General features: G+C 40.6%; 1 protein-coding gene across 1 annotated transcript in view; it reads right to left on the reverse strand.

Moving 5' to 3' along the window:
- Nucleotides 1-23,177, reverse strand: part of adgra2 (adhesion G protein-coupled receptor A2) — a 67,445-nt gene extending 44,268 nt beyond the window's left edge. Inside the window, exon 1 of the mRNA XM_041788426.1 lies at nt 22,217-23,177. Within this exon, the coding sequence (XP_041644360.1) occupies nt 22,217-22,524 (308 nt within the window). The 5' untranslated portion in view covers nt 22,525-23,177. The remainder of the gene's footprint in view (nt 1-22,216) is intronic.
- Between the last annotated feature and the right edge of the window lie 1,876 nt (nt 23,178-25,053).

A 25,053-nucleotide genomic window follows, 5' to 3' on the forward strand; every position in this document is an offset into this window, starting at 1 on the left:
AGCTCACAGTGTTGTGAACAGAGTCCTTTGAGCTCTCCAGATCACAACCTGGTGCAGAGGAACAGCGAGGGAAAACAGCGAGAAAGCCAAACCTAACAGGATGTCCTGTTTGCAGTCTGTTAGCACTGAGTGTTTGCTGTCAATATCTTTGCACCTTCATCCTGTCTGCCTCTCCAATGATCTTAAATCTTTTTTTGAATGGGAAGAATATTCAGGAAACGCTCCATCCTGGTTTGGCCTTCAGTCCCGGACATGAATGAGATGCATTTGAATGAAAAGCGCTGATTCTGATTGGCCCATGCTGCCCTCTAAATATTTATACATGCTGGACTTAAAGAGTGAGCTCTGTGTAGCTGCAGGCCTCTCCAGCAAACCACAAACAGAAAAAGAGTCTTACGGAGGGATTTGGGTTTAATAAGATTTCATCTGCAGGCTAAGCTTCCTGCTCTCATTACTTTTTTATAATCTTTGAATATAACTTATGTTTTCTTTCATTTTGAACAGAGTATTTCTGCAGCATCCACCTGAAGCTGCAGCAGTCCGTCACAGCAGATAAAACAGCATGGAGAGTTTATCCAACACTTTCAGGCCAACAGAGGCAGAGATACACAGGTTCAGGCTAATAAAAGGAGTCAAAACAAGCCAACAGGCCTCTGTGTAAACATCATTTAACTCTGAAAAGGTCTCTTACCCTCGAGGACCACACGCGAGGTGAAAGACAAGAACCCTTGAAAGAGATTGGTAACGTGCCATAAATCCTGTCCTAATTCGGAGACCAATGGGAGCCAGATAATGAGAGTGATTTTCAATGAGAGTCTCATTATTGAATTAAGTCTGCTTTAATTAACATGCTGACTCCATAATACACACGCTGCTGTTCTGTGTCACAGCACTTCATAACATGTATATAAAGAAACAATCATTTTGCCTTGTGGGAATTTTCCGTGGACGTAATTGAATTCTGCTCAAAGAAATGTGATTATCCACTTTTACACTAACAGCGCTGCATTGTGTGAGCACTTTAACTGTGTATGTTACAGCTGAGAACTCTATACAAATCCATCAGCCTGTGTTTTATTGCATTTTCCCTCTTTGCTTTCCATTGGAGAGTCTCCTGCCTGCCAGGGTTGTATTTAAAATACGGCCTGTTGGCGGTTCACGGAGGAGCAGCATTTCTCTTTATATACACATTACACACGTCATACTCCAAGTAATGAGGACAGGCAGAGAGGATCAACAGAGATATTATGGTTAAACCAAAACGGATTAAAAACTCTTTAACTTCATTTGGCTGTTCGCAGGTTTTCTGAGGTTGCTTCCTCTGTCCAAATGTCAGGTCTAATAGATGCAAAACCAGATGACACAGAGCTGAAGTTTCACCCTCATCTTGTTTCAGAGACTGTTATGAACTGAGGTCACATCAGTGTGATGGGATACAGTGATTAAACCTGTGTTACATGATATGTTACATGATGGCAGCATGTGTAAAGTAAACAATGAAGGAATGAGGGAATAGCTTGACATAATGGGTAGTACACATCATCTAACAGTTAGTTAAGAATGACACAATTACTGGAGTTTGTTTTTATTTATAGTCTCTCAAAGTCTACACCCAGTGTTTTTAACCTTTGGGTTTTTTGTGCTGATATGCAATTGAGCAGATTTTAAAGGCTGCACTCCTAATGCTTGTCTTAAGCGAAGGTAATTAGCTGATGAAAACACCCTGATATATACCAAGTGGCAGTCTATGGGGCTTGAAAAATAAACAAATATAATAGAGCCAATTCAAAAGCATCAGAATCTGCAGTTCCTTGAGTGGCAACTTGAGGCTGGCTCTGAAAGTGAGTCAATCCTATAATGGTCCCATATTAAAATAACTAACTTTAAGTACTTAACATTTACACATTTAAAGCCTAATTAAAACACTATTTTAATTTTGCAGATGAGCAGGGACTGATTTTTCATGTAACTTTAATATTTGTGTTTATTTTAAAGGCTTAACATTGCTCATGATCAGGGCCTGACCACTTTAATTGATAGGTGGTAAATTCAATCATTAAACTTAACCTCTTGACCGTGACTGTGTTGCTTTTACCTCTGGATTGTTTGATGGAAAAATCCGATAAATAAAGCACCCATAAAAGTATCCATCACCTTGGATGTTTTACCTTTTTATTGATTTTATAAATCAATCATGATCAATATGAGCTTAGCTTTTATGACCCAAAAAAAAAGAAAGCACCCTTTTTAATGTGAAAATCAAAACAGATTTCTACAAAGTAGTGTCAATTAAACAAATAAATTTAATGTAAAATATGTGACTGAATAAATATTCACCCTGATATAATGACTGATATAATTCAACAGAGGTCCAGGCAATTGGTGCTAGTAGTCTCATAATTAGTGAAATGGGAATCACCTGAGTGCAGTGAATGTCTCTCAAGTGACTGAAGTATAAAGACACCTGTGTCTGAAAGGTCCAGTCACTGGTTCATCAGTGTTCCTGGCTACCATTACACCATGAAGACAAAAGAACACTCCAAGGAACTCAGAGGAAAGATTATTGAAAAGTACAAGTAGGGGATGGATACTGAAACATTTCAATGGCACTGAAAATTCCGTGGAGTTCTGTTAAATCCATCATCAAGAAATGCAAGGAATATTGCACACGCGTAAATCTGCCTAGATCAGGCTGTCCTCACAAACTGAGTGACTGTGTAAGGAGGAGACTAGTGAGAGAGCCCAGGAAAACAACTATGACTACGCTGAAGGAGTTACAAGCCTCAGCAGCTGAGATGGGAGACTCTGCGTACAAGAACTGTTGCCCAGGTTCTTCCCCTAGTCAAAGCGTTAAGGCCCGGTTATGCTTTCCGACGGCCGCATGGACAAAAACAGATGCGGAAACGTCTGGTGCATTTATACCTAGTGCCGGCTTCCTCTTCACCGCAAACTGATATTTTCCCAAAAGCTATGGGGCAGTGTCTTCAAGAATAACGTCTGTAACATGTTTAATGCATGTCATAGAGGAAGATTTGTTGATCACAGAGAACCACAAAGAGGAGCTGCTGTGTTTACTGTTGTTGTTACAGCATAAAAGAGAGAGGAGATGGTCCATATGGCCACTCAGTCAGGAGAGGAAGGACGAGGGGGAGTACAATATTTTTGTACAGCCAACCCGAGAGATAGATGAGGAAGTACATGGCAGTCTCTGTGATCTTTCAAAGAACAATCATACAGTTGTTTATATTTTCTGACTTCTGTCACCAAAAACTCCTCAAAATCGGCCATTCTGACGTGTCGCATCCACGTCTGTAAAAATTTTGGGGATGTGCGCGGACAGACGAAAATGTCCGCGCGGAACCCCCATGAAGGGGCGTGTCTTAATATTGACGTCACGTTCGACGCGCGGACACTTACGACCTCACGGATGCGTCAAGCATAAAACAGGCTTCGTGAGAGAATGGCATAGAGATAGCAACTGTTGAGGAAAACTCAGACTAAATCTAGACTTGAGCTCACCAAAAGGCACATGGGAGACTCCATGGTTAAGTGGAAGAAAATTCTTTGGTCTGATGAGACCAAATGGTGTTTTTTGGCCATCAGACAAGATGCTGTGTTTGGTGGGCACCAAACACTGCACATCCCCACAAACATACCAACCCCACTGTGAAGTATGTGGTGGCAGCATCATGCTGTGGGGATGCTTCTTGGCTGCCAGCCCTGCACGGCTTGTAAAGGTAGAGGGTAAATTGAGTGGGGTAGAATATAGGAGGACAATCGTATTCAGTCTGCAAGAGAACTACAGCTTGGGAGAAGATTTGTTTTCCAGTAAGAAAATGACCCAAAGCATACAGTGAAAGTAAGCACTTATCAGCAGCTATTTATGTCTGAACTGACCACAACAGGCTTTTTTGGCTTGCTCAGTCCTGGGACTACATTTGCTTGTGTGAACAAACTGAACAAAATCGTTCAAATTTTGGCACCTCCAGCTCTGGAAAAACATGGCAACAACAACAATGACCTTATGACTTCAAAACAGCAGTTTACAATTGGATAATTAATTACATAAAAGAATAACACTCTAACAAGGTCTGATCAAACTATGGCTGTATCTGACACCACATACTGTGACGATTCTAAGAGATGTGACGTCACATGGAGTTTGAAATATGTAAGAATTATAGTATGCAATTACAGCAGTTAGCTAAGTATCCAATATGCAGTATATATGTTTAAATATACAAATAGTGGTTTCAGATACAGCCTGTTATTGCTTTAATATTAGTTTCAGTCAAATGTAAAATATATTTGATGCATTTACAAAGGATTAACCAGCTCCAAAAGGAACAATGACTGTAGCCTGCAGAATGCAGCATAAAGAGGTCATATTTCAGATCTACACAGCTTCTTTATAGGTTGGATTTTTGTTTTTATTTGTGAGCGATGATGCATAGCTCAGCATCGAGCATGCTCATGTGCTGTGCAGGGATTTTTTCTACCCTCTGCTAATTGGTTTGGCTGTAACAGTCTATACCTTTTGTCATTCTTGTACATTCACACACAGACATACAGACAGCCTCTCGCTGTGTTGGGGCTCTGTAGGGTCTGCAGCAGTAATTGGTGTAGACCTTCATTAGTGGCTGGGAATTCCTGGTCATGGCATGTCACAGGATGTCTGTGTGTGTCATTTGAACATTCAGTGCATTGTTTTACTGTGCACACCTTATATTATGATATGGACATGGACATGGAATCAGGCCAATCTATCTGCTTTGCAAGGTTATGATTTGGGACCAGATTCAGGCAATACAATGTTTTGACTGAAAGTTAATGGACTAAAACTGGACTAACATTTTATTTCAGTTGTCGTTGACTAAACCTAGACTGAAGAGTAGAAATGACGGAAATGTGACTAAAACTGATGGAAATGTTATCCTTAAGACAAAGACTAGGGCTCAAATAAAAAATAGCTCTTAAAATTAATACTGATAAGCATTTTTCTTTAAGAAATCAGCTGATTTACCTGTCCTAGCAGGTAACACAAAGGTATTACTGATGATTTAATTATCATATAAACATTTTTATGATCAACAACAGTCCTTTTACTGCTGTAAAATGTCAAAGAGGCAAATTCTTATTTCAGTAAAGTAATATTCATTAGTTGTAACACAGTATTTTTAAAGATAAACATGCTTTTTTATCACCTAGAACAATTGGCTGGAAAACTCTACCAACACTTGATTATATTGTTGTATTAATTTCCTTAATCTGTAATGAAGCTTAGCCTAAATTCAAGCAGGAAGACTGTTTCATTTCCATCCATCTTTCATTCATTAATGTTCATTCTTATGTCTCCCTTTCCTGATCTGGTAATCAGCTCACTTACTACTGAGACAGTCTCGATCCAATCATCCTGCTGCTGTCATATTTAAAATCTGCTCACCTCTCCTCCACAGTCAGTCTATCTGTGTGACTGCTGCAATCCTCCTCCACCCCAGCTACCTCCAAGTCCTTTCTAACTCATCTTATCCTCCTCCTTCTATCACCACCACCAGTGTCTAGACTCCATAAGGAGGGTGTCCTATCCTGCTGTCAGCCTCACCACTCCTTCAAGTTCATACAGACAGTACAAAGGAGTCTTTGACATTTCCCATTTCAAACATTTCCAAACTTGTAAAATAGATCATCGTTGTGCTTGTATTGAGTCTCTCCAGACTGAAATGAATACAATGAGAAACCAATGAAAAACAAACAAAAACTAAAGTATTTTTCATAAAGCTCTCATATTTCTGCATTTATTCCTGTGTAGTTCATGCAGGACTAGGCAGTCATAAATCCAGCTATGATCAGCTGATGATCAGCTGATCCAGTTATCAACTTCTAGCTCCTACAGCCAATCACAGCTCTTTTCTCAACACAGTGGTGTATCAATGACATACTTCTCACTAATCCCTACTTGTATTAATGCCAAATCTGATGCACCATGCTGCTGCTTGCAGAGCTTAACTTCCTCCACCCCAGCCTCCTCTTTTATAGCACAAAGCTGTTGCACGCTCATATTCAGATTCATGCTACTATGGATTAACTGCTTTTAACTAATTTTATTATATCAGTACCCACTGTCTATCCATATGCGTTTTTCTAGCCATGCGCTCCCTGGAAAATCAAAGCATGCTGCTTGACTAACCCAGGGTGCATCTTTTGAGCAGAGCCTTTTCCACAAAGTAAAACTGTACAGCCATTTTGCAATAAAATGGTTAAATATATGACAAGAGAGTTCTTGACTGTGAAAACCAGTGAATACACATGTTTATTTGTCTATTTGTGTGCATTTACTTCTCAGCTTTGTAAGTTTTGGGCTTGATCTGTTAAAGGAGACAGAGGGAGGAAGTTAAGCTGCGTTCGATCAGGGGTAAAGAGCAGGTTTGCACAAAAAATGCCAGAGCCAGCACTGGCTGTGGCTGTTATTGATTCAACATGCATGCAGATTACTATGTGAGGACAAAAAAAAGTAGGAAAAAGACCAAATTAGAATGTGTTTATCTGGTGTTAATTACAGTAAAGTTTCAGTGTGTTTATCATCTCCTTATATTTTCTAGTCAACCAGATTTAAATACCGATCTCCCTCCGTATAAACCCTGACGGTAACAGGTCTAAATTTCACAGAATCTCAGAATATTTTCTCTAAAATGACCCGTCCGTCTTCATGATAGCACGTTTTCACTTATTCCAGTGGCTTTCCAGTATTTGGCAGCTCCTGTGTGTCTTCTAAAGGCAGGAAGTGATCTGGACTTTAATTTTGGTGGAAGATAACATGTTTTGAATAAAGAGTTTAATTTTGTCTCCGATGTCTGAGGTTTGGCCAGACTCAGTGTGGCTTCTTTTTCGTGTTTATAGTTTTGGGAAAAGTAAATTGTAATTCAGGAAACGTGTGTAAGTGGGCTGTGGAAAAAGAAAAATAAAACAGTAAAAGATTCATATTGGTCAGGCTGGGTCACTCAGCCCTGTAAAATGAATGCAGTGCAGATGTTTGGATAATTTAGCTACTGTGCTAGCTGTGCATTGCATGATAAATTATTATTATTATCAGTTTTGTTGGTATGAATATAATTCATCATATAATGACATAAGCAGTGGCTGCTTGCACATGTGTTCTCTTTGACATTTGGTATTCCCATCAGGCTTCAGAAAGCTGCATCAGCTGAACCAAACCCTGGTTTCTTTTTGCTAATGGACACTTCTGCAGAAAAGAAGAGGAAGGTAGAGGGAGGAGGGATGAAAGAGGAGCCATCTCTCAGGCTGGGAGTTGGCTGTGTCATCTTTGTTACAATAAGTACTTCATAAGAGGCCTCCAGACTGTGCTGACTATTCAGCGCCCACGTCCGTCCCTAATAGCTTAACCCTTTCGTCGGAGAGCCACCTAACGCCGCCGTCCCAGGAGCCCCCTGCACCCTGAGCCTGTCCTCAGAGAGTCACAGCTCAGAGAGACTAAATGCCCTCGAGCACAACAGGCACTTTAACAGCAAAATGCATGTCAAGATGTGAATGTGCCCATTGTGCCCAACCCTTCAGAAGGGCTTCAGCGGCCACCAGGGAACACTGCCAAGCTACAAGCCTCGTTTAGAGGAGCATCCCAGTAATTGCATGCAAAATATTTTTCTGTGAAATAATTTTTTGATTGAGTAATTAAGCCATCGAACAGGGAGAGAAGCCACATTAAAGGGAGGAAAAGATTGGTGTCACATGTTGCAAAGATAAATGAGTTTCATGATTTATAGTAAGGAGAGAATCTTGCATTACTTCGATTATTATCATACTTTCCTGCCTCCAGGCTCCAGCGCGCTCCTGCATTTCATATGTGCAACCACTTATTATAGAGCTCACTGCATTGTGCTTGGGTTACCAGCCTGTGCCGGGGAGTAAGGCTTTGTGGTTTGCGGCTCCGTTAGTGTGTGTGCAGATTTAGATGCACAAGTGTGTGACCTATCAGATTTTATTTATACGGAAAGTGTGTATGTTTAACTGGATGTGTATGTGCATAAGTGGTCCGAAAGCTTCCAGTCTAAAATTAAAAATCTGGGTTTTTGAAATGTCTCTAATTAGAGCGGGGAGGACTGCGGACTATTTTGAGAGCTGCGGCCGTGCACGCCCTTCCCATATGTATGTGTGCAGAGGCCGACCCACTCTGGAGAGGAGGAGAGGGGAAGGTCTCCCACTCTGAGGATGTCTTATTAGAGTTTGGCAAAAGGAACCGTCCTGAAGTGTGCGCCTGTCGTTTCTCCATGGTTTACTGAAGCTGAACTTTAAAGATGTAAACAAGTAGCTGTGATGAATATTAACAACCAGAGAGCGAAAGTTCAAATCCCGCCGCCGTGCTCTTAAGCTGCAATAACTTATTACAATATTTAGAGTCAAAGACAAGTCAAGACAAACCAAATTGGAAAGTTTACGGCCGCCGAGGAGGAGCACAACAGCCGGTTTAATCGCCGTCTAAAGTGTTTTTATACTTTTAATGAGGCAATTTAGCAGATTTAGTCTTTTCAGACAGTGAGAGGAATGTGCTGGATGCCTGGCTAACATTGTCTCATTGTTCTGTCTCATAACCAGCCTCTGTTTTCTGCTCCCAAAGCAAAGACTGCTGGGAAAAATCAGGCTGCTTTTACAAAGAGTCGGCTAAAATCTTTCTGCTCCAGATACTCTCACCGTGTCTTTAGAGTGCTGTTCGTCTTTGTTTTGTGTGGCCACAGAGTATCACCATCTCTGTTTACATCCCCACCATCCCAACGACTGAGCATCAATTAGATTTGACATCAGAATGTATTAACTAATCAAAAAGCATGTGTGACGGCGTTTTGGTAGACCGACATGTTTCCAAAGAGTGATTGGATTTCAGCTGCACATTCATACTGCGTCTTTAAATAGCGGTTTATTCCATCAGTGGAGATTTTAATAAAGGTTTGATTTCAACATGCCTCTGTCCCTTTGACTGTAATCCCGCTCCTATTTACAGAAAGAGTGATGGACGAAAGAATTGGTCTGACAGATTTTTAATATCTTGTGGTTTTAAGTTACACTAACAGCATAACCAACATTGACGTGTCTTGGAGTGGTGAGGGGGAAATACAAAAGAGGGGAAAAATGTAGCAAAAATCAATACAGCTGTATTAGAGGACATGCTAAATTTGGATGCATGTGCATGACATTTTTTGGTCGTTTTAAGCCTTTTAAGGTGGCTGCCAATCTAAATAAAGAGCTATAAATGATAGCTAACACTTGTTTGTATAAATAAAAACTTTCAATATAATGGAAGCTGACAAACACTGGCTTCAGGTCAGTTTTTATTCATCATTTTGGCTTTTTAGGCTCTTCACGTTCTTCACATGTGCAGGTCATCTGAACCTGCTTCAGCTGGTTTGACTGAAGCAAAGTCCCAGATTTGTTTGACTTAGAGTTGATTATTACGCGTCTTTGTTAAATACTTCATTCTGATTGGCCAAAAGCATAGTATAAAACATGGCTGCAAAGGGGTCGACCAATCAGGGCCAGTTATCTGTTTAACAGCATTAATGTCGCTGACTAAAACTGTGACTGAAAATTTTAGTCGACAACTTTTTTTCATGAGGAAGACAAGACTAAGACTACCTAAAAATAGATCTTTGGGGCACCGGTTTGGCTTAGTGGGTGGGATGGGCATCTGTGTACTGGGGCTGTAGTTCTCGGCGCACTGGTCTCAGGATTGATTCCCAGTCACAGCCATGTTTGGTGCATGGTGCAAAGGCAAAAAAGCACACGTCTGACATCAGACTTTCAAAATCCATTGTATTCATCACCGTGGATAAATCCATCATAATACAACGTATCTTTAGTTCTCCTGCCTCTAAGCTGCAGAAAAGCAGGGCAAACACACTAGTATGCTTTGGCTCCAGATTCAAGCAAAGAGAATACATGTTTTAATTGAAGGTTTTAACTAAAATGTAGTCACCTTTATGGACCAAAACTGGACTAAAATGTTTTTCGTTTTTGTCAACTAAAATATAAAATGGTAGAAATAATTAAAATGTGACTAATTAACATTTTATCCTTAAGACTAAGTCTAAAATTAATAGAATGTATTTGTTAAAGCATTGGTTCCCACCCTGGGGTTTTATCAACAAAAGATTTGAACTAAATGTTACATTTTGACAAAAGTGTGTCATTTTTCAGCGATCGTTTCTTTAAATCATGGATCCATCACCAAGCAAAGAATTGTTGTAGAGAATCCTGTTCTTGTATTTGCAGCTGCAGACCTGAAAACTTGACACTAGAAAACACAACTTAGATGAGTTTCTAGTCCAACTTTGCCTTTGACAAAACTGGTAGTTTTTCCAAGTCTTGCCTCCACTTCACAAATGCCACACTTCTCCAAAAGAACTGCTTTCTACTGAGAGTGCTGTGACTGCTGCAGCAAAAACAGATGACACTGAGGGTGTTTTTGAGCCCAGGATGCTGAGTACTGAAACAATTAGGATGAGTGCTGCAAATTAGTATTCACTTTAAACATGATCAAACTCACATGTGATGGCTGCTCCTGGTTTGTCTTTGTGCAGAGCTTGGAAAAAGTATTTGCCCCCTTCCTTATTCCTTTTTTTTGCGCACTTGTCACACTCAAATCTTTCAGATCATTAAACTAATTTTAATATTAGACAAATATGGCCTAAGTTTATACAAATGCAGTTTGATGATTTCGTTTATTAAGGGCCATCTAAACCTACCTGGCCCTATGTGAAAAGTAGCCTCCCTGTTAAATCATGAATCAACTGTGATTGATTTTTGGAAAGCTGAGTTCAATCTCACTAGCAACACACCAGGCCTGATCACTGCCAGATCTGCTGAATAAAGAAATCCCTTAAATAGAACCTGTCTGACAGAGTGAAGTAGGCTAAAAGATCTAAAAACAACACATCATGCTGCAATCTGAAGAAATTCAGTCTTGAAAGGGTTACAAAGTCATTATTAAGGCTTTGGGATTCCATCAAACCAGAGTGTGAGCCATTATCCACAAATAGAGAAAACCTGGAACATTGATAAACCTTCCCAGGAGTGGCCAGCCAACTAAAACTACTCCAAGAGCGTACTGATGACTTATTCAGGGCATCACAAAAGAACAAAGAACAACATCTCATGACCTGCAGGCCTCACCTGACTTTTGAGAAAATATTCTGTGGACTGACGAGACAAAAGTTTAAGTTTTTGGAAGGTGTTCATCCCATTGCATCTGACATAAAACTTGCACAGCATTTAATCAAAAGAACACCAGGCCAACAGTGAAACAGTCTGAGACTGTCTGCCCAAGAAATTGAGGGATAGAATGTCTTTGCTTTGTCCCTGATAACTTTGCCAGTTTTGAGCCAGATCTTGGCTAAATGTCTTTGCTAGATGTTATCTAAAACTACCCTGATAGCAAAAGTCCTTTGGCTCAGATATGGACCAAAACTCTCCCGATGTGGTGTTTTGGTTTAGGATTTAGTTTTGGGAAGTTATAAATGTGAAATTCTAGAGAATACTTAGGGTAAATCTGTTTAACCTTAGAGTGATGCTAAGCTGCTAATGCCTCGGTGCGCTCTCCAAAGCCGCTGGATGACTTGCACTTTTGTCAGGAGTTGGTTCTCAAGCGAAGCACATCAGAAACACTAACACACTGCAGCCACAGGCATTCCCACTATACACATCCATTATCTCTGTCTGTATCCGTGTGCCTTCGACCCCTAACGGGAACTTTGGGGGCTGCTGTGGTTGGACGCCGGGAGAGGGAAGTTAGCACTGGCAGAGAAAAGTCGAAGTCAGACATTTTTTGGAGTAAGATAAGAAGAGAGCGCGGTGAAATGAAAAAAAACTGGAATAACAAAAAGCCACTTGGGGGTATGAGATTACTATGACAACATATCTCTGTGTTTCAGCCAGATTTTGAAATATGGCAGAGTTTTAATCAACAAACACAGTGGGGTGAGAAGTGAAATACACATTTATCATCTAAACAGGCTGCAGCGTCACAGCAGGAGAGTAGATCTGTCCTGATTCTGTGTTGTTACCTTGACCTATGAGGGCACCATAAACCTCAGGCCTGTGTGGCATTGGCAGGTGCTGAAGCTACGTATCCAGTGTCAGGCCTTTTGTTTGCTTTTTGATTTATTGCTGACCAATGCCCCACCTAACATGTGTGGAGGAGAGCCCCCTCCCCCTCCTCTCAACACCTTTCTCCACATAAATAAACCCTCCGGCTGCAGGAATGCCAGCGCTCTCTCTGCTGAGCCTCCTCGATGATAACTCGACAGTTTCAGATGCTTCATACTCACGTCTCAACATCTACTGACTCACACAGCCGCCTAAAAAACCACAAACACATCTGTGGCCCTTTGGGCTTAGTCCACACGAGGGCCACAAGTTAAAACCCGACGATGTGAGTAAGGAGATAAAGCAGTGATTAAAGAGATGCAGATTAATACTCTAGAGATAATACTGTTGGGATGAGCTGACTTTGAATGATAAACGGTAACAGACTGTTTCAATTGAATACAGAGCAAGCAGACTAATGTGGTGTTATGCATAAAACAAGGCTCCCTGCCCTAAAAGCTCCTGGCAGGATGTCTTAAATAACACATTTAACCTCCAAACATTTGTGTCAGCACACTAATTTCATTTGAATGTGTTGTAAATGGATTATCTAAACCAGTTCTTTAAAAAAATCTCAAATAAAATCACACTGGAGTTATGATACGCTTTCAAAACACAGTCAGGATTCATTTTGGTAGAGGTTTTCAAACATGAGAGTGAATTTAGAAGACAGATGCCTCTCTGACATTGTTTCAGTAAATATGGAGCTTTACATCCAGGAGCCAGCTTAGCTTAGCACTAATGGAAATGGGGTAAAAGGCTTAATATTGTACACTTGCTGCACTTGCTGTACACTGCAGTGGATGGTCAGTAAAAGCGCTTACTTCAACAAAAATGTCACCTGCATGTAAGGCAAGTCACCTGCAAGGTGATCACAAGCAGAGGAACTTGCAAAGAGCGGACTCCATACACAGGCAGTGAACTTAAAGCAGTGGTTCTCAGCGTCATTTCCTTGAAGCTCCCCCAACTCTTATCTAAGATAGTCTGGACCCACGCAGGACCCACAACAAAGACATGATGCATCAGTGCTACTCAACCCTGCTCAACCTTGCAAGACTCACAATCCAAACCTGGCATATATATTATTATTTGGGTTAAAACGCTAATTTGAGCCATCGCTTTTTATCTCCATTGTCAACTCTGTCAGACGATGGTTTTGTTCATTTTACAAAAAAATGCTTTATCCACTGTTTATTTTATTCTGCTTATTTATAAAAAATACCAGGAAATCTTTATGCAACAATAAAAAATTCATTTAGAGAGCTTCATTTATAATGGATAAAATAAAAATCATAAAAATCTGAGATGAGTGAAAAATAAATACTAATAAATATAATGGCTGATGCAAGTATTAGATAGCTGGAAACTTGATATTCATCTTGAATTAAAAAAAAACAAAAACAGTTTGGTGTGCCTGAAGGAGCTGACAATAATAAGGTGGGCCAAAAAAAGTCCTATTTTGGAAAAAAAAAACTGTTGAAATAAAAATCTGTTCCTTATGCTCATTGAAACCTCCATCCTCACAAATCTCAATTTTAAATGACTATATAGTAAAACAAAAGCACAAATCAGGCTCTGAATATGTTTTGTCCCTTTTCTCGAGAATCAGTGACATTTATCTTTGATGTTCTTTCTTGCACACATCCAGTATAAAACTTTACAGACAAAGATAAAGGATGAAAATCAAACTTGACATTTTAAGCCTACTGTATAAGTGTGGGTAACAAACAGATTCATGTGACGTGCAATTCATTTCTGAGGTCAAAATCAGTGTTAATTTTGGCAGCTATATAATTTTAGTCTTAGTTTTAGTCTTTAAATGAAATGCATTTTATTTTTAGTCACATTTTAGTCATTTCTATCCTTTTGGTTTTAGTCTAGTTTTAACCCATAAAAATTCCTCAAATTTTAGTCTTATCTTTTTGTCTAAGCATTTATTTTCTTGCCTAAATCTGGTACCAAATCATGGTAGTGTGTTCTCTGCACCCTGCCAAACCTGGGATCCCTGCTCTCTACAGTTTGAATGTCTGACGAAAACGACATTACGTTTTAGTCTAGTTTTAGTCACCTTGATGAAAACTAAACTTAGTTTGTCCGTTTTAGTCATCACAGATCTATTTTTGTTAGTCTTAGTCTAGTTTTTGTCATGGAAAAAAGGCTGTTGACGAATAGTTTTAGTCATAGTTTTAGACGACGAAGTTAACACTGGCCAAAATTTCCCCTTTGAATGTTTTCTGGGGGAACCATTTTTCCTAATAAGATTTTCAAGAGCCACAAGTCGTCACAAAAGAGCCACATGTGGCTTAAGAGCCACGTTTTTTTTAAAAGATATACTTCTGTGCTTTTTAGTGCCTTTATTGGACAGAGGGGGACAGTGGATAGAGTTGGAAGTGGAATGAAAGGGGGGAGAGACATGCGGCAAAGGACCACAGGGTGGATTCAAACCCAGGCCGCCCACGTACATGGGTAGCACATTAGACATCTACGCCATCTGCGCCCCAAGAGCCGCATTTTGAGTATCACTGTGATGCATTGTTGTCAAAGCTGACATCAGTTTTACTTGTTTTCTTGATAAAATCTCAACTAGACTAAAGTACATGTTCTTACTTACAGACCATTGTATAAACAATTCATTCATTAAGTGTGCCATACTTTTCTAATATCAGACCAGTATTTTAAAGAAAACTACACTAAGTATTTGCAAGTGAACTTGTTTTTTTAAACTTTTCATTCAGCGGAGTCGCCAGTGGCTTAAATAGGATCACTTTATAAAATGTTAAAATGTGACACCAATGTTGGCTAGCACTAGCCTGTTCATTACTGCCTGTTGCAGTTACCTAATACTGACATTCCAAGCTTTCCAAGTTTTCCTTCAACTAAATGTGCACTAAACAGATCATCATGGTGAATCCGTGGACAAATAGCAAGTCCCTTAACCATCTAACCTCGCACAGCAGATGAATCGGCCAGATTCCATGGCTGTCATCAGACTGGTCCATCTTGCAAAACTAAAGCCTATAACTATTGTGTCTGAGAACTGATCAGGCCAATCAGTATCATTTGAGGAGAATGAGGCAGTTGCTACAGGCGGGGTTTAATTGCACCGCAGTTGATGTAGCTCTGATTTAGCTTAAGTGGCAGTGTTATCAGAGCTGGACCACATTTCTTTCTTAAAGTAAGAACAAAGAACAGCACTACAGGCTTCTCACGATGGAAAAGATGTTTTCACTCTTCTCCTGACCTGATTCAGCATGAGCTTGCAATAGTCACGGACAAAGTTTTGTTGTACTGTAAGCTGGAATATATACTTGCTGATGGTAGAGCTCTTAGTTCAGATGTAGCTTTAGTGTTTTTTATAAGATCTGGAAAACATGTCTTTAATGAAAGAGGAGCAATCTACAACATTTGTGCCAGACCTGAAAACAGTTTGGTAGCAATGGCTGCCACTGTTGCAGCAGTGAGCTTGGATGTAGCTATAGTATAGCTGCAGTTTTATCAGAACTGGACTACATGTCTTTATGAAATAAAGAGCAAACAACCAAGAGCCACACTGAAAGCTTTGTTTTTGATAATTTCTCGACCTGCTTCAGCGTAAGTTTGCAATCGTTATGGGTGGGGTAAAGTTGTACTGTAAGCCGGTGTTTACTTTGGCTGCTACCTCAGTAGCTCAGTTGACCTCAGTTGTTTGAAATGTCCCCAAAGATAATTGTGTCATCACAAAATAAAATACACTTCAGTGTCTTTGCTAAGAGTTTTACAAAAAACAGACTTTGACTTCCTATTTAGAAATGAAGGTCAAATGCTTGTAGAACTCTTTTTAAAATTGCCTATTGGAGTTTGTGTCCATTGTACCTGAGTCTTTATCAGTTAAGCTGTTCTAAAGTATCTAAGAAGATTTTTCAATTGTAGCCGACATACCTGTAATTTACAACAAATGTTTTATCCCAACATTTAGAAACAGTTTGTGCTGTTTTGTGTGACCAAATTGTGTACATTTTTAACCTTTAAAAGGTCTCTTCATGTTTACAGCCCCCCAAAACAATATTTTTTAGCTTAGATAAGCTAAAAGTTTTGCTCTTTTGCTCTCATTCTCTAGCCGAGCCATAGCCGACATGAGAAGAACCAACTATGTTAATTTAACACTAAGCTTACCAGCTAGCGACTAACATAGCTTTGCTAGCTTAGCTTTAAAAGACTGATAAGAGAAAATAAAAGCTTGCCATGTTAAAAGAAGTGATACAAACAGTTTACTAGCAAGGTTTATAGGTGCAGAAAGCAGGTTTTGTTAGTGCGGGCTAACTGTTTGCTCATGTTTTCAGCCTGTAAGCTAAGCTAAAAGAAGCCTGACTGAACAGCTCTTTTTACTGACACATTTTCTGGTTAGTCATTTTTTGTTTGTTTGTTTTATGACTGACTGGTTGTAGCTGTGATAGTAGAAGAAAATAGAGCGGATTTATCCATCTTTAAGTGTTTTGTAAATTGGCTGCTAGCAAACAAGCTACAGTAGCCTATACTAATCTGACAGGAGAAGACAAAAGGAAGGTTTCAGGGTTCATGAGTAAATGTGGTTAGCAGCTGCTTGCTAGCTGAAGCTAAAAGAGTAGTGCAGACATGTTTAAGTGGCCTGCATCTTTGCCTGTGATAAAGGCAGTCCCTACATGTTCTAAATATGGTTTAAAAGAGTAATCTAAAGCTTATAAAGGTAGCACTGTTGTTCAGCCGAGTATAAACTTTGACTTTTACAACTCTTTTATGACCCTGACCCTAACCGATAAAAATATTACAGCCCTCTCAGGAATATTTTTATCTTACACCATGAACAGCAGCTAGCAACACTGACATATCAGTCTCAAGCGCATTCATGCAGACAGCAACTGTGTCCCACCGCAGCTGTCTTCAGCGAGGGGGCATCGGACCAAGGCCGGGCAAGCTGACCCCCCACCCTGAGCATCTGTGCCCGGCCTGGCGCCCGCCAAGCTGCAGCCATCAGTCACCCAGGACGATGACAGTGAAATACGCCGAGGGAGGAGCACAGTTTAAAGCTGGGTAGAAACCACAAGCTCAGAAACATGAGCACATTTCACACATAGACTGCCACTGTACGCTCGCTTCATTTGTCTGTTCTGCATTAAAACATTAAAACAAACACAGCTGGCAGCTCCCAGTGCAGACACGGCTCTGTTCCTATAGGCTGAGAGTGCTGAGCATCCATCAGGGAGTTTCTGCATCACCAAAATAACAACAGTTTATCTCAGAATCCTTAACTTTGATGCAATGCCACTAATAATTGATGTCTGTTTTGTTACTACTGCAGCAAAAATAGAAGTTGTTGGCAACTAATTTTTTCAATTGGCAAAATTTGCAAGCAAATCCAAATACACAAAACACTCTCAGTATTAGATGCATTCATTCTTCTCCTATGCAGCTGTCTTATGAAATGCATATAGTTTTGGAAGTTTTAGAACTTCTTGATGCTACTTAAAGCATGCAGAACCAAAAAAGATTGAAGTTTCTGACAATCATAGTTTGTCTGTATGCAGTAAAGACTGATTAAATTATAGAGAAATGGTGAATGCTGCATGCAGGAGCCCTGATTCCTTCTCCTCTTCCTCCCTCTCACCCCGGTGTTGGAGATCTGTTAGTCAGGGGCTGGGGAGTTTTCAGTCCCCGGGGGCACATCCCTCTGAACCGCCTGCCAAGCTTCTCCTCTCCCTCTTCTTCTGTGCTCTCCTTCCTTGTTCCCCTTTTTTTCTCCTCCTCAACTCTCTCTGTTCAACTTCCCTCATTTATTCCTACTTTCCCTTGAAACGACAACGCTTTCACACCCTTATCTATTTCCCCTTTCCCTCTTCCGCTCCTCTTCCTCTTGGAGTGATCCAGCTCCTCCTCTGCAGCCGTGCATAATTAGGCCTAAACACAGGGCTGCGCAGGCTCACATCTGGAAGGAGTTTGGACATGGCAGTTTCCTACCAGGACGGCTAAATATTTAGGTTGAGAGTTACTGCGTGTGGATGAACTCATGATAGAGGGGGGCACGATAGGGAGAAAAACGGGGAGCTGGAGATAAAGAAAAAGAGGGAAAGTGGGATAAAAGATGGCACATGGATGAGGACAAAGCAGCGATAAGTCTAAGTTAGCTGGTGTAATCAAAGAGGTGTGAGGAGCCAAAGGACAGGGTGATACCACTAGGCCGACTGGTTGCTCCTTTACGGCTGGCAGGAACAACAAACAGCCAACTAATAGTTTTAATAAACAAATCCCCGTTGGGATTTCCCATGAGGCTGAGGGGCCTCAGCTGGAATGTTTCACAGGGGCCAGCTGTTGTGCATTACACGTAGCAGCCGGCCCCGGAAGCCCTGAGCCTGGTGTCCTCCAGCCTTCGCCCACTCAGCATGGAGGAGAGATTCCTGTCAGGCCGTCCGACAAGGGGAGGGACCGAGGCGGCATAGGGCACCAAGAGAGCTCCCCTGCTGCACCTGGAATACAGTGTGTAGTCTCTGAGCGGGGCCGAGGAATGTCAGGAATAACACGAAAATCAACACAACTTCTCACATTCCACATCTGGAGCTAATGTCATGAGCGAGGATGGGAGCAGGGCGCTGGAGGAACCAAAGCAGTCTTCAGGAGAATGAACTTTCCAGACAGCACAGTCGAAGGTGAAGCGTGTGGGATTGTTTGCTCGGCAGTATCATAAATGTGACACAGAATCCTCAACCAAAACAGCGCGACCAAAATGAGTAGACACAAAGATGGAAGATTATCTTCAATCACCTCGGCCACTGCCACCCAAACTCCTTTCCCCCCTCTGGTTTGCAGCAATGTGTTCTCCAGATGTTTATCCTGCCTTTATTAAGCAAGAAACATAAGAGCCTATAAATGGACTGCTGGCTTGTTTCAGCTCTCCTGGGGCATAAATCCCCTTACTTTACCTCATACGCTCGCAGCAGAGGGCCAGTCGAACATGACTCTTTTTTTCTTTTACTGTGCCCATGTGCAGCTAACATTTCTCCCACTGGGTCGGAGCACAGAGACTGTAACACACTGTGGGAAACATCTACAGAAAGTCTGACAACACAACACCCCAAAACTGTGTGTCACTGAAAGATTAGCAATGCATCCATCATGAGAGATAGTGTGTTTTGGCACACTGCGAGGCCCTTACAAGTTCCATCCAAAGAGACCACACAAATAATTTCTTCATAATTAAAAAATATCAAACCAAGCTCGGAACTGTTCCTGTCTAATTCCCACCAAATGGTTTCATTTTCTATGAAAAAAAAACAAACAAAATAAAATATGTTCTTTGCTCATTCCAGTTATGTCACCCACACCATGTGCGCACGGTGTTGGTGGGAGAAAGAAGGAACTGTGTGAGTCAAACTTCAAGGGACAGACGTGTCAAAGAGGCAGGGCCGTGATGGCTGTTACAGTCAGCCTGCCCTCTTGCTGATCTCTCAATGCTTCACATTGACGCGATGCTCAGCCCTCCTCTGCAGAGTTTAAACTAGATCAAGATGTAAACTTCTGACCTAATAAGCCTTATTACTGCAGCAAGAACTCAAGACAGTTAAACCTGGGGCCATGGGTTCAGAGGCGTGAGTGTGGGCCTGATTTTGATGCTCCAACCTCAATTTTTCCCCTTGAAAATACACCAAAAACAGAGGGAAAATGGCCTAGTCATTTATATGACGTATTTTTCTAACTATGTGTCCTCAGTAAGTTCACTTGGAGAGTTTAAACCAAGTGTGCTCTGCAAAAACTCATGTCTTAGCATGTGTATATGTTTTCTACTTAAAACTATCTACACTGTAAGACCAAACAGTCAAATTATGTTAAAAAACAGAGTTGTGTTAACTTAAAAATCCAAAATAGCTGTTTCAGCGCTCTTTTTCTGAATCAATAGAACACATTTTCAGTTTTAAGTAAACAGTACTTAATCATTCTAAGTGTTTTTGTCAATCCCCACTAGGCATCACATACTTTTGCCCCATGAGTGCAGTTACTGACTCAGTGGGTCCCGTCTTATACAGTGGATGGTATACTGAGCATGTTAGAAGACTTCCTGGTTCAGTGAGAATTTCCACTTCCTTTAACTTGTATTCCCTGAAGTTTGACTACCTTGGGTGGCATTAATGTCCATAATTAAAGTATGTGATAACCTGACATGTCAATCTGGAAAACCACTGATAGACAAAGTTTGGGAAAGGGTGGAGCCTTTGAAAAAAAACTCAGAGGGTCATTGGATGAATGTTCTGTCTATTACATCTTTATGGGCCAATCAGAACAATGAAACACATGACGCTGTAGTCCCTACCACGGTGCGCGTGCGCTGCTACTACTTTTGTCATTTTTTGAAAGAAAATAAGTCACTGCTGTTCTTTGTTCTTCTTTTAACGAAGAAATGTCGTCAAGTTCTGATAAAACTGGCGCTTTAGCAGCATCCACACTGATGTCTTCCACCATAATTGCACCAACCTCTTGTTGCTGCTTGCTTACGTTACGACTCCACTGCGCCTGAAAGTACTGCCCCTCTTCGCTGATTGGTCATTTTCTAACCTGGCCCAAACGGTTCAGATGAAAGTACTTAAACGTGTTGTTTAAAGTTGGATTTAAACAGAGCTTTTAGGTATAGGAACATTTCCACAGTGCAGTTTAACTAGTAGAGGTCAAGTTAACCCAACATGAATGTTCAAGTCATGATTACTCAAAAAAATCTATTTCCACTGCTTAAAAACTTTGACGTAATCGGTTTCAACAAAAATTTTTAGCAGTTTTAACTTGTTCAGTTCAACTATGTAATTGTAATTACTCTTATTTCTGGCCACTTTTTTTTTAATGAGTTGACTTATAAATCCAAAATATGTCTTTGTGTCCTGGATAAGTTCACTGAAGAGTTTAAACCAAGTGTGTACTGTTAAAGCCCATGTCTAAACGTGTATATGTTTCTACTAACAAATATCTACACTGCAAGATCAAACAGTTGAAGGATGTTAAAAAAAGAGTTGTGTTTACTAAAAAAATCCATATTAGCTATTTCGCTTCTCAAATTATTGTTACTTAAATTATTTGACAGTCAACTCTGAACCTGCATTGTTTTCCAAGAATGCCTTTGCATTAGGCACTTTTGCACCATGAGTGAAGTTACTGACTCAGTTAGATAAGTCCTGCCTGTGGGGACCAAATTCAACATAATGTAAATTATCTATTTCACTTAAGTCATACTCAAAAAATGAAAAAAAAAAAAAAAAAAAAAGTATTTCTACTACTTAAAAAATCTTGCCGTGATCAATTCTAACAAATATTTGGAGTATTTCCTTATTTTGAGATATTTTGACTAATTACAAGCAAATCAGGACATTTTATTTAAGTGTCCTGAAATAAGATTTTATCTGGCTGTTGTGCATTATAATAAGTGTAAACAGATAGTTTAGTAAGTTTGAAGATATAAAGTCTAATCCTGAGCTTTCGCAGTTCAACAGTTCAACTATGCCAATGTATGGTTGTCCTTAAGATCAACCGCTTTTACTTCATAGTTGTAAACAAAAAATCCACTCAAAAAACATTTGACTTCATACGAAAATTTTCAATTAAATTAAAGTTTGTTTTTTAAATTGAAAAGCATCAAAAACTTGCTGCAAACATTTCACAACCTGAAAACCAAAATTCTGACTTCTGCAAAAATATAGAAAACATAATTCCTTGTTGTAGGTTAAATATTTTTGCCGTGTGGCAGGTTGTTTATATTTTGCAGAAAATTCGGTATTTTATGTATAAGCCTTTCATTCAATATTTATGAATTTTGTTGATTCTTGTTATTGGTTATTTATTTATTGATTTTTGCGATCGTGAAATATACATAGAGTTCCCCCTTTAGGGCCACCGTACAAAATCTGTATACTGGCTTAAAACACAACATAATGAGAATATAGGTATATTTTATAGGATACTGTAGGAGGAAAGGGGAGCAGTGGCTTTATGATCAATGTAAGACTGTGAAATGAACTCTCAGTGCCACATTTCACAGCAGATCTTAGTCAACAGTGAACTTGTCAGTGCTCAGACTCACAGGGTGACGGTCCTGTTGGGCAGCAGGCTCCCATCCGGAGGTTCACTCAGCTCCTCCTTGGTGCAGCTGACCCTCCTCCCCACAGCCTGGCTCTGAACACCGTGCGCTTTCCCCCGATCCTCCGTGCAGCTGCAACCGCTGGTGGAGGCCAGTAACCCGGGACAGGCCGTGGAGAGCCTGGGCTCACAGCAGCACAGCAGGAGCAGCATCAGTACCAGACGCCCCGGCAGCGAAGGGATGCCAACGCCGGGCGCAAACATTGTCCTTCGGCTGGAGCTCACCTCAGCTGCACCCCCGCCTCCAGTCATCCCATATCTCCAGCATGAAGATCACAGAGGAGGGCGTGAGGAGGATACGGAGCTGGCCTGTTTTTGTTTCAGTCTTGAATGAGCTGCTAACGTGGAGATCTTCCACTCAGCAGTAGACTCTCACCATCCGGTCACTCCAGGAACATTGAGCAGTCTTGGTTTTCCAGCGGTGTCCCGTTATGTCATGGCAGCTTTGGCGCACGGCAACTAAACTTACAGAGAGAGTCCATCCACACGTCTCCAACACCTACACACAGGCGCAGGAATCTCTCTTAAAAGTTGTTCCTCGACCCAATTATCTTGAGAAGTTTTCACTGTTTGAAGGATACTTAGGGAGTGCCCTGATAATCCCCCCTCTCTAAAAGTTAATCCAGAGGTTGATAAAGTCACGACGGAGCAGTCAGATCCAGAGCCACACTGTCATCTGTTTGAAGAAGTTCAGTAAAAGTACAATCTCTAACTTTTTTCTGTTGTATCGCTGCTCTTAAAAAGTTTTCCTCCGCGCTTTTCCCGTATCCCCGAGGTTTCCGTAGACTTCTCTAAAGAGACACTTCCGACACGTTCAAACAGGATAAAGAGTTCGGACAAGGAGTGAGCTGGTCCTGTTCAGCTCCTGTGTAATTCCCAAAATCTAGCGGTTTTTGCCTGCTTGCCTCTGTCACACTCAAACTCGCTCTGTTACAACCCTAAGTGCGCCTGTTCCGTCTGCGCCTGCGCACTGGTCCCCGCGGTCCTAGCGCATCCAGTCAGGCCGGAGAGAGGCAGAGAAGAGTTTTACATGGCACTAGAGAAGAAATGCACCTGAGAACACCTTATAGACCGTCATCATACTTCATAAGTCCCAGCAGGATACTCTGTGTAATAAAGGTAGCCTGAAAAATAAGGCCTATGTTACTTTTACAGCAATTTGTGTATTTTACAACGTTTTTGTTTTGTAAAAGCTGAGGACTGATGATTCACGTATCTTTCAAAGACCTTTTCAGTGAAAGGATGTGTATTTAAACTTCAGTTTTTTAGTTGAAATATCGGAATTTGATCATTACACGTTGCTAACAATGGAAGCTGTGAGAGGACAAATATTCGTGTATTTATTTTTTTTTCTCCATTTTTATGTCATGACAAGTAAATTTGGTTGTTTACTTTCTGGAAAATCTCCACTTATTTCCTTTTTTTGTTGGAAAACCAAACTACATAGAAATTAATATCCTTTTTTACTTTAGATCTTGTGAATTTTATTAATACTATAAAAAAATCATTGTTATTTCTAAATAAAGACATAAATGTGTCTACGTCTATAGAAAACCACTAGGAATTAGCTTTTAACTGGTGGGTCGGGACCCAAAAGTGGGTCGTGAAGCCCTTTTTAGTGGGTCCCGGATGTGTATCAAGGAAAAAAATTGTCTGAGACTCTATAAGCTCTATAGGCCCAAGCTCTACAATTTTTCTTAAATGGCCAAAAAATGGTCAGAATTTGGGTCGTAATCCTCCTTGAGGAATTGATGGTGGGTCCCACGACTCAACCAGCTGAGAACCACTGCCCTAGGGTGCTGTTCAGACAGGTGGAAGGGTCGCCACCACCTCTGGTCGTGCTGCTGACGTCCCAAGGACCTGAAAACTACCAGCAGTCCCTGGGCTTGTCACCAGGGGGGAAAAGGCCCAGATAAAAGAAATACGGTGGAGCTTGACCTTGGCTGCTGAGCAACATACGTATGTTAACATGTGTAGCGCTTGACTCTGCCCCCCCCCACCTATTTTTTTAAAAATGGTGGCTCGCTTTAGCTAAGGCTAACATAATCAACGTTACTAGTGATTAACATTACTACATAAACCAATGTAGCAAAGTAAGCTTTTGCAACATGAGCTTTAGCAGATGTAGCTAAAGCTAACTTAACTACGTAGATTATTAGCCACTTTGTGAGCTCGGCTTTAGCTGCATTAGCTAAGTTAGCTGTGTACCTAGGTAAACATACTGTTTACTTGGCTTTATTCAACATTTTCAAATTATTTTTGCTGGTCAGGTTTTTAACTTTTAGTATCCTATCCTTTACCTGAACCCTAAACGGAGGTTTATTCTGATTTTATTTTGAAAGTTTTAGCGTGTATTTCCATTCTTAAAGAGACGGTGTCTCAGGTGAACGGTCTGTGAGAGTGGCGGTCAGAGATGTACAGTCTGCTGTCAGACCCCACTCTAACATGCTGCATAAAAATAAAAATAACCATGCTGTTTTATAATTAAGAATAGCCTACTGAAATACTATTTGTACTTTGTTTAATAAATATGTAATTTTATGACACATGAGCATGTGTAATTCTATATGCAGCCTGACATTTGAGCTAGCTTGATGCTAGCTTATTTGATAAATCCCAGAGAGGACAGGCATTAGTATGAGGAAACAGCATACTAACAGTCACTTTAGTATTCAGCAGGAGTATATGCTGTTTGTAGGCAGGGATGTTCCTTGGAGAATGATTTCACATCAGTTTAAATGCAGATTACAACTGAATTTTAGCCACTGGTAGGCGCTGTCC

Source organism: Cheilinus undulatus, linkage group 5 (assembly GCF_018320785.1).
Source record: "Cheilinus undulatus linkage group 5, ASM1832078v1, whole genome shotgun sequence".
Taxonomy (NCBI): domain Eukaryota; kingdom Metazoa; phylum Chordata; class Actinopteri; order Labriformes; family Labridae; genus Cheilinus; species Cheilinus undulatus.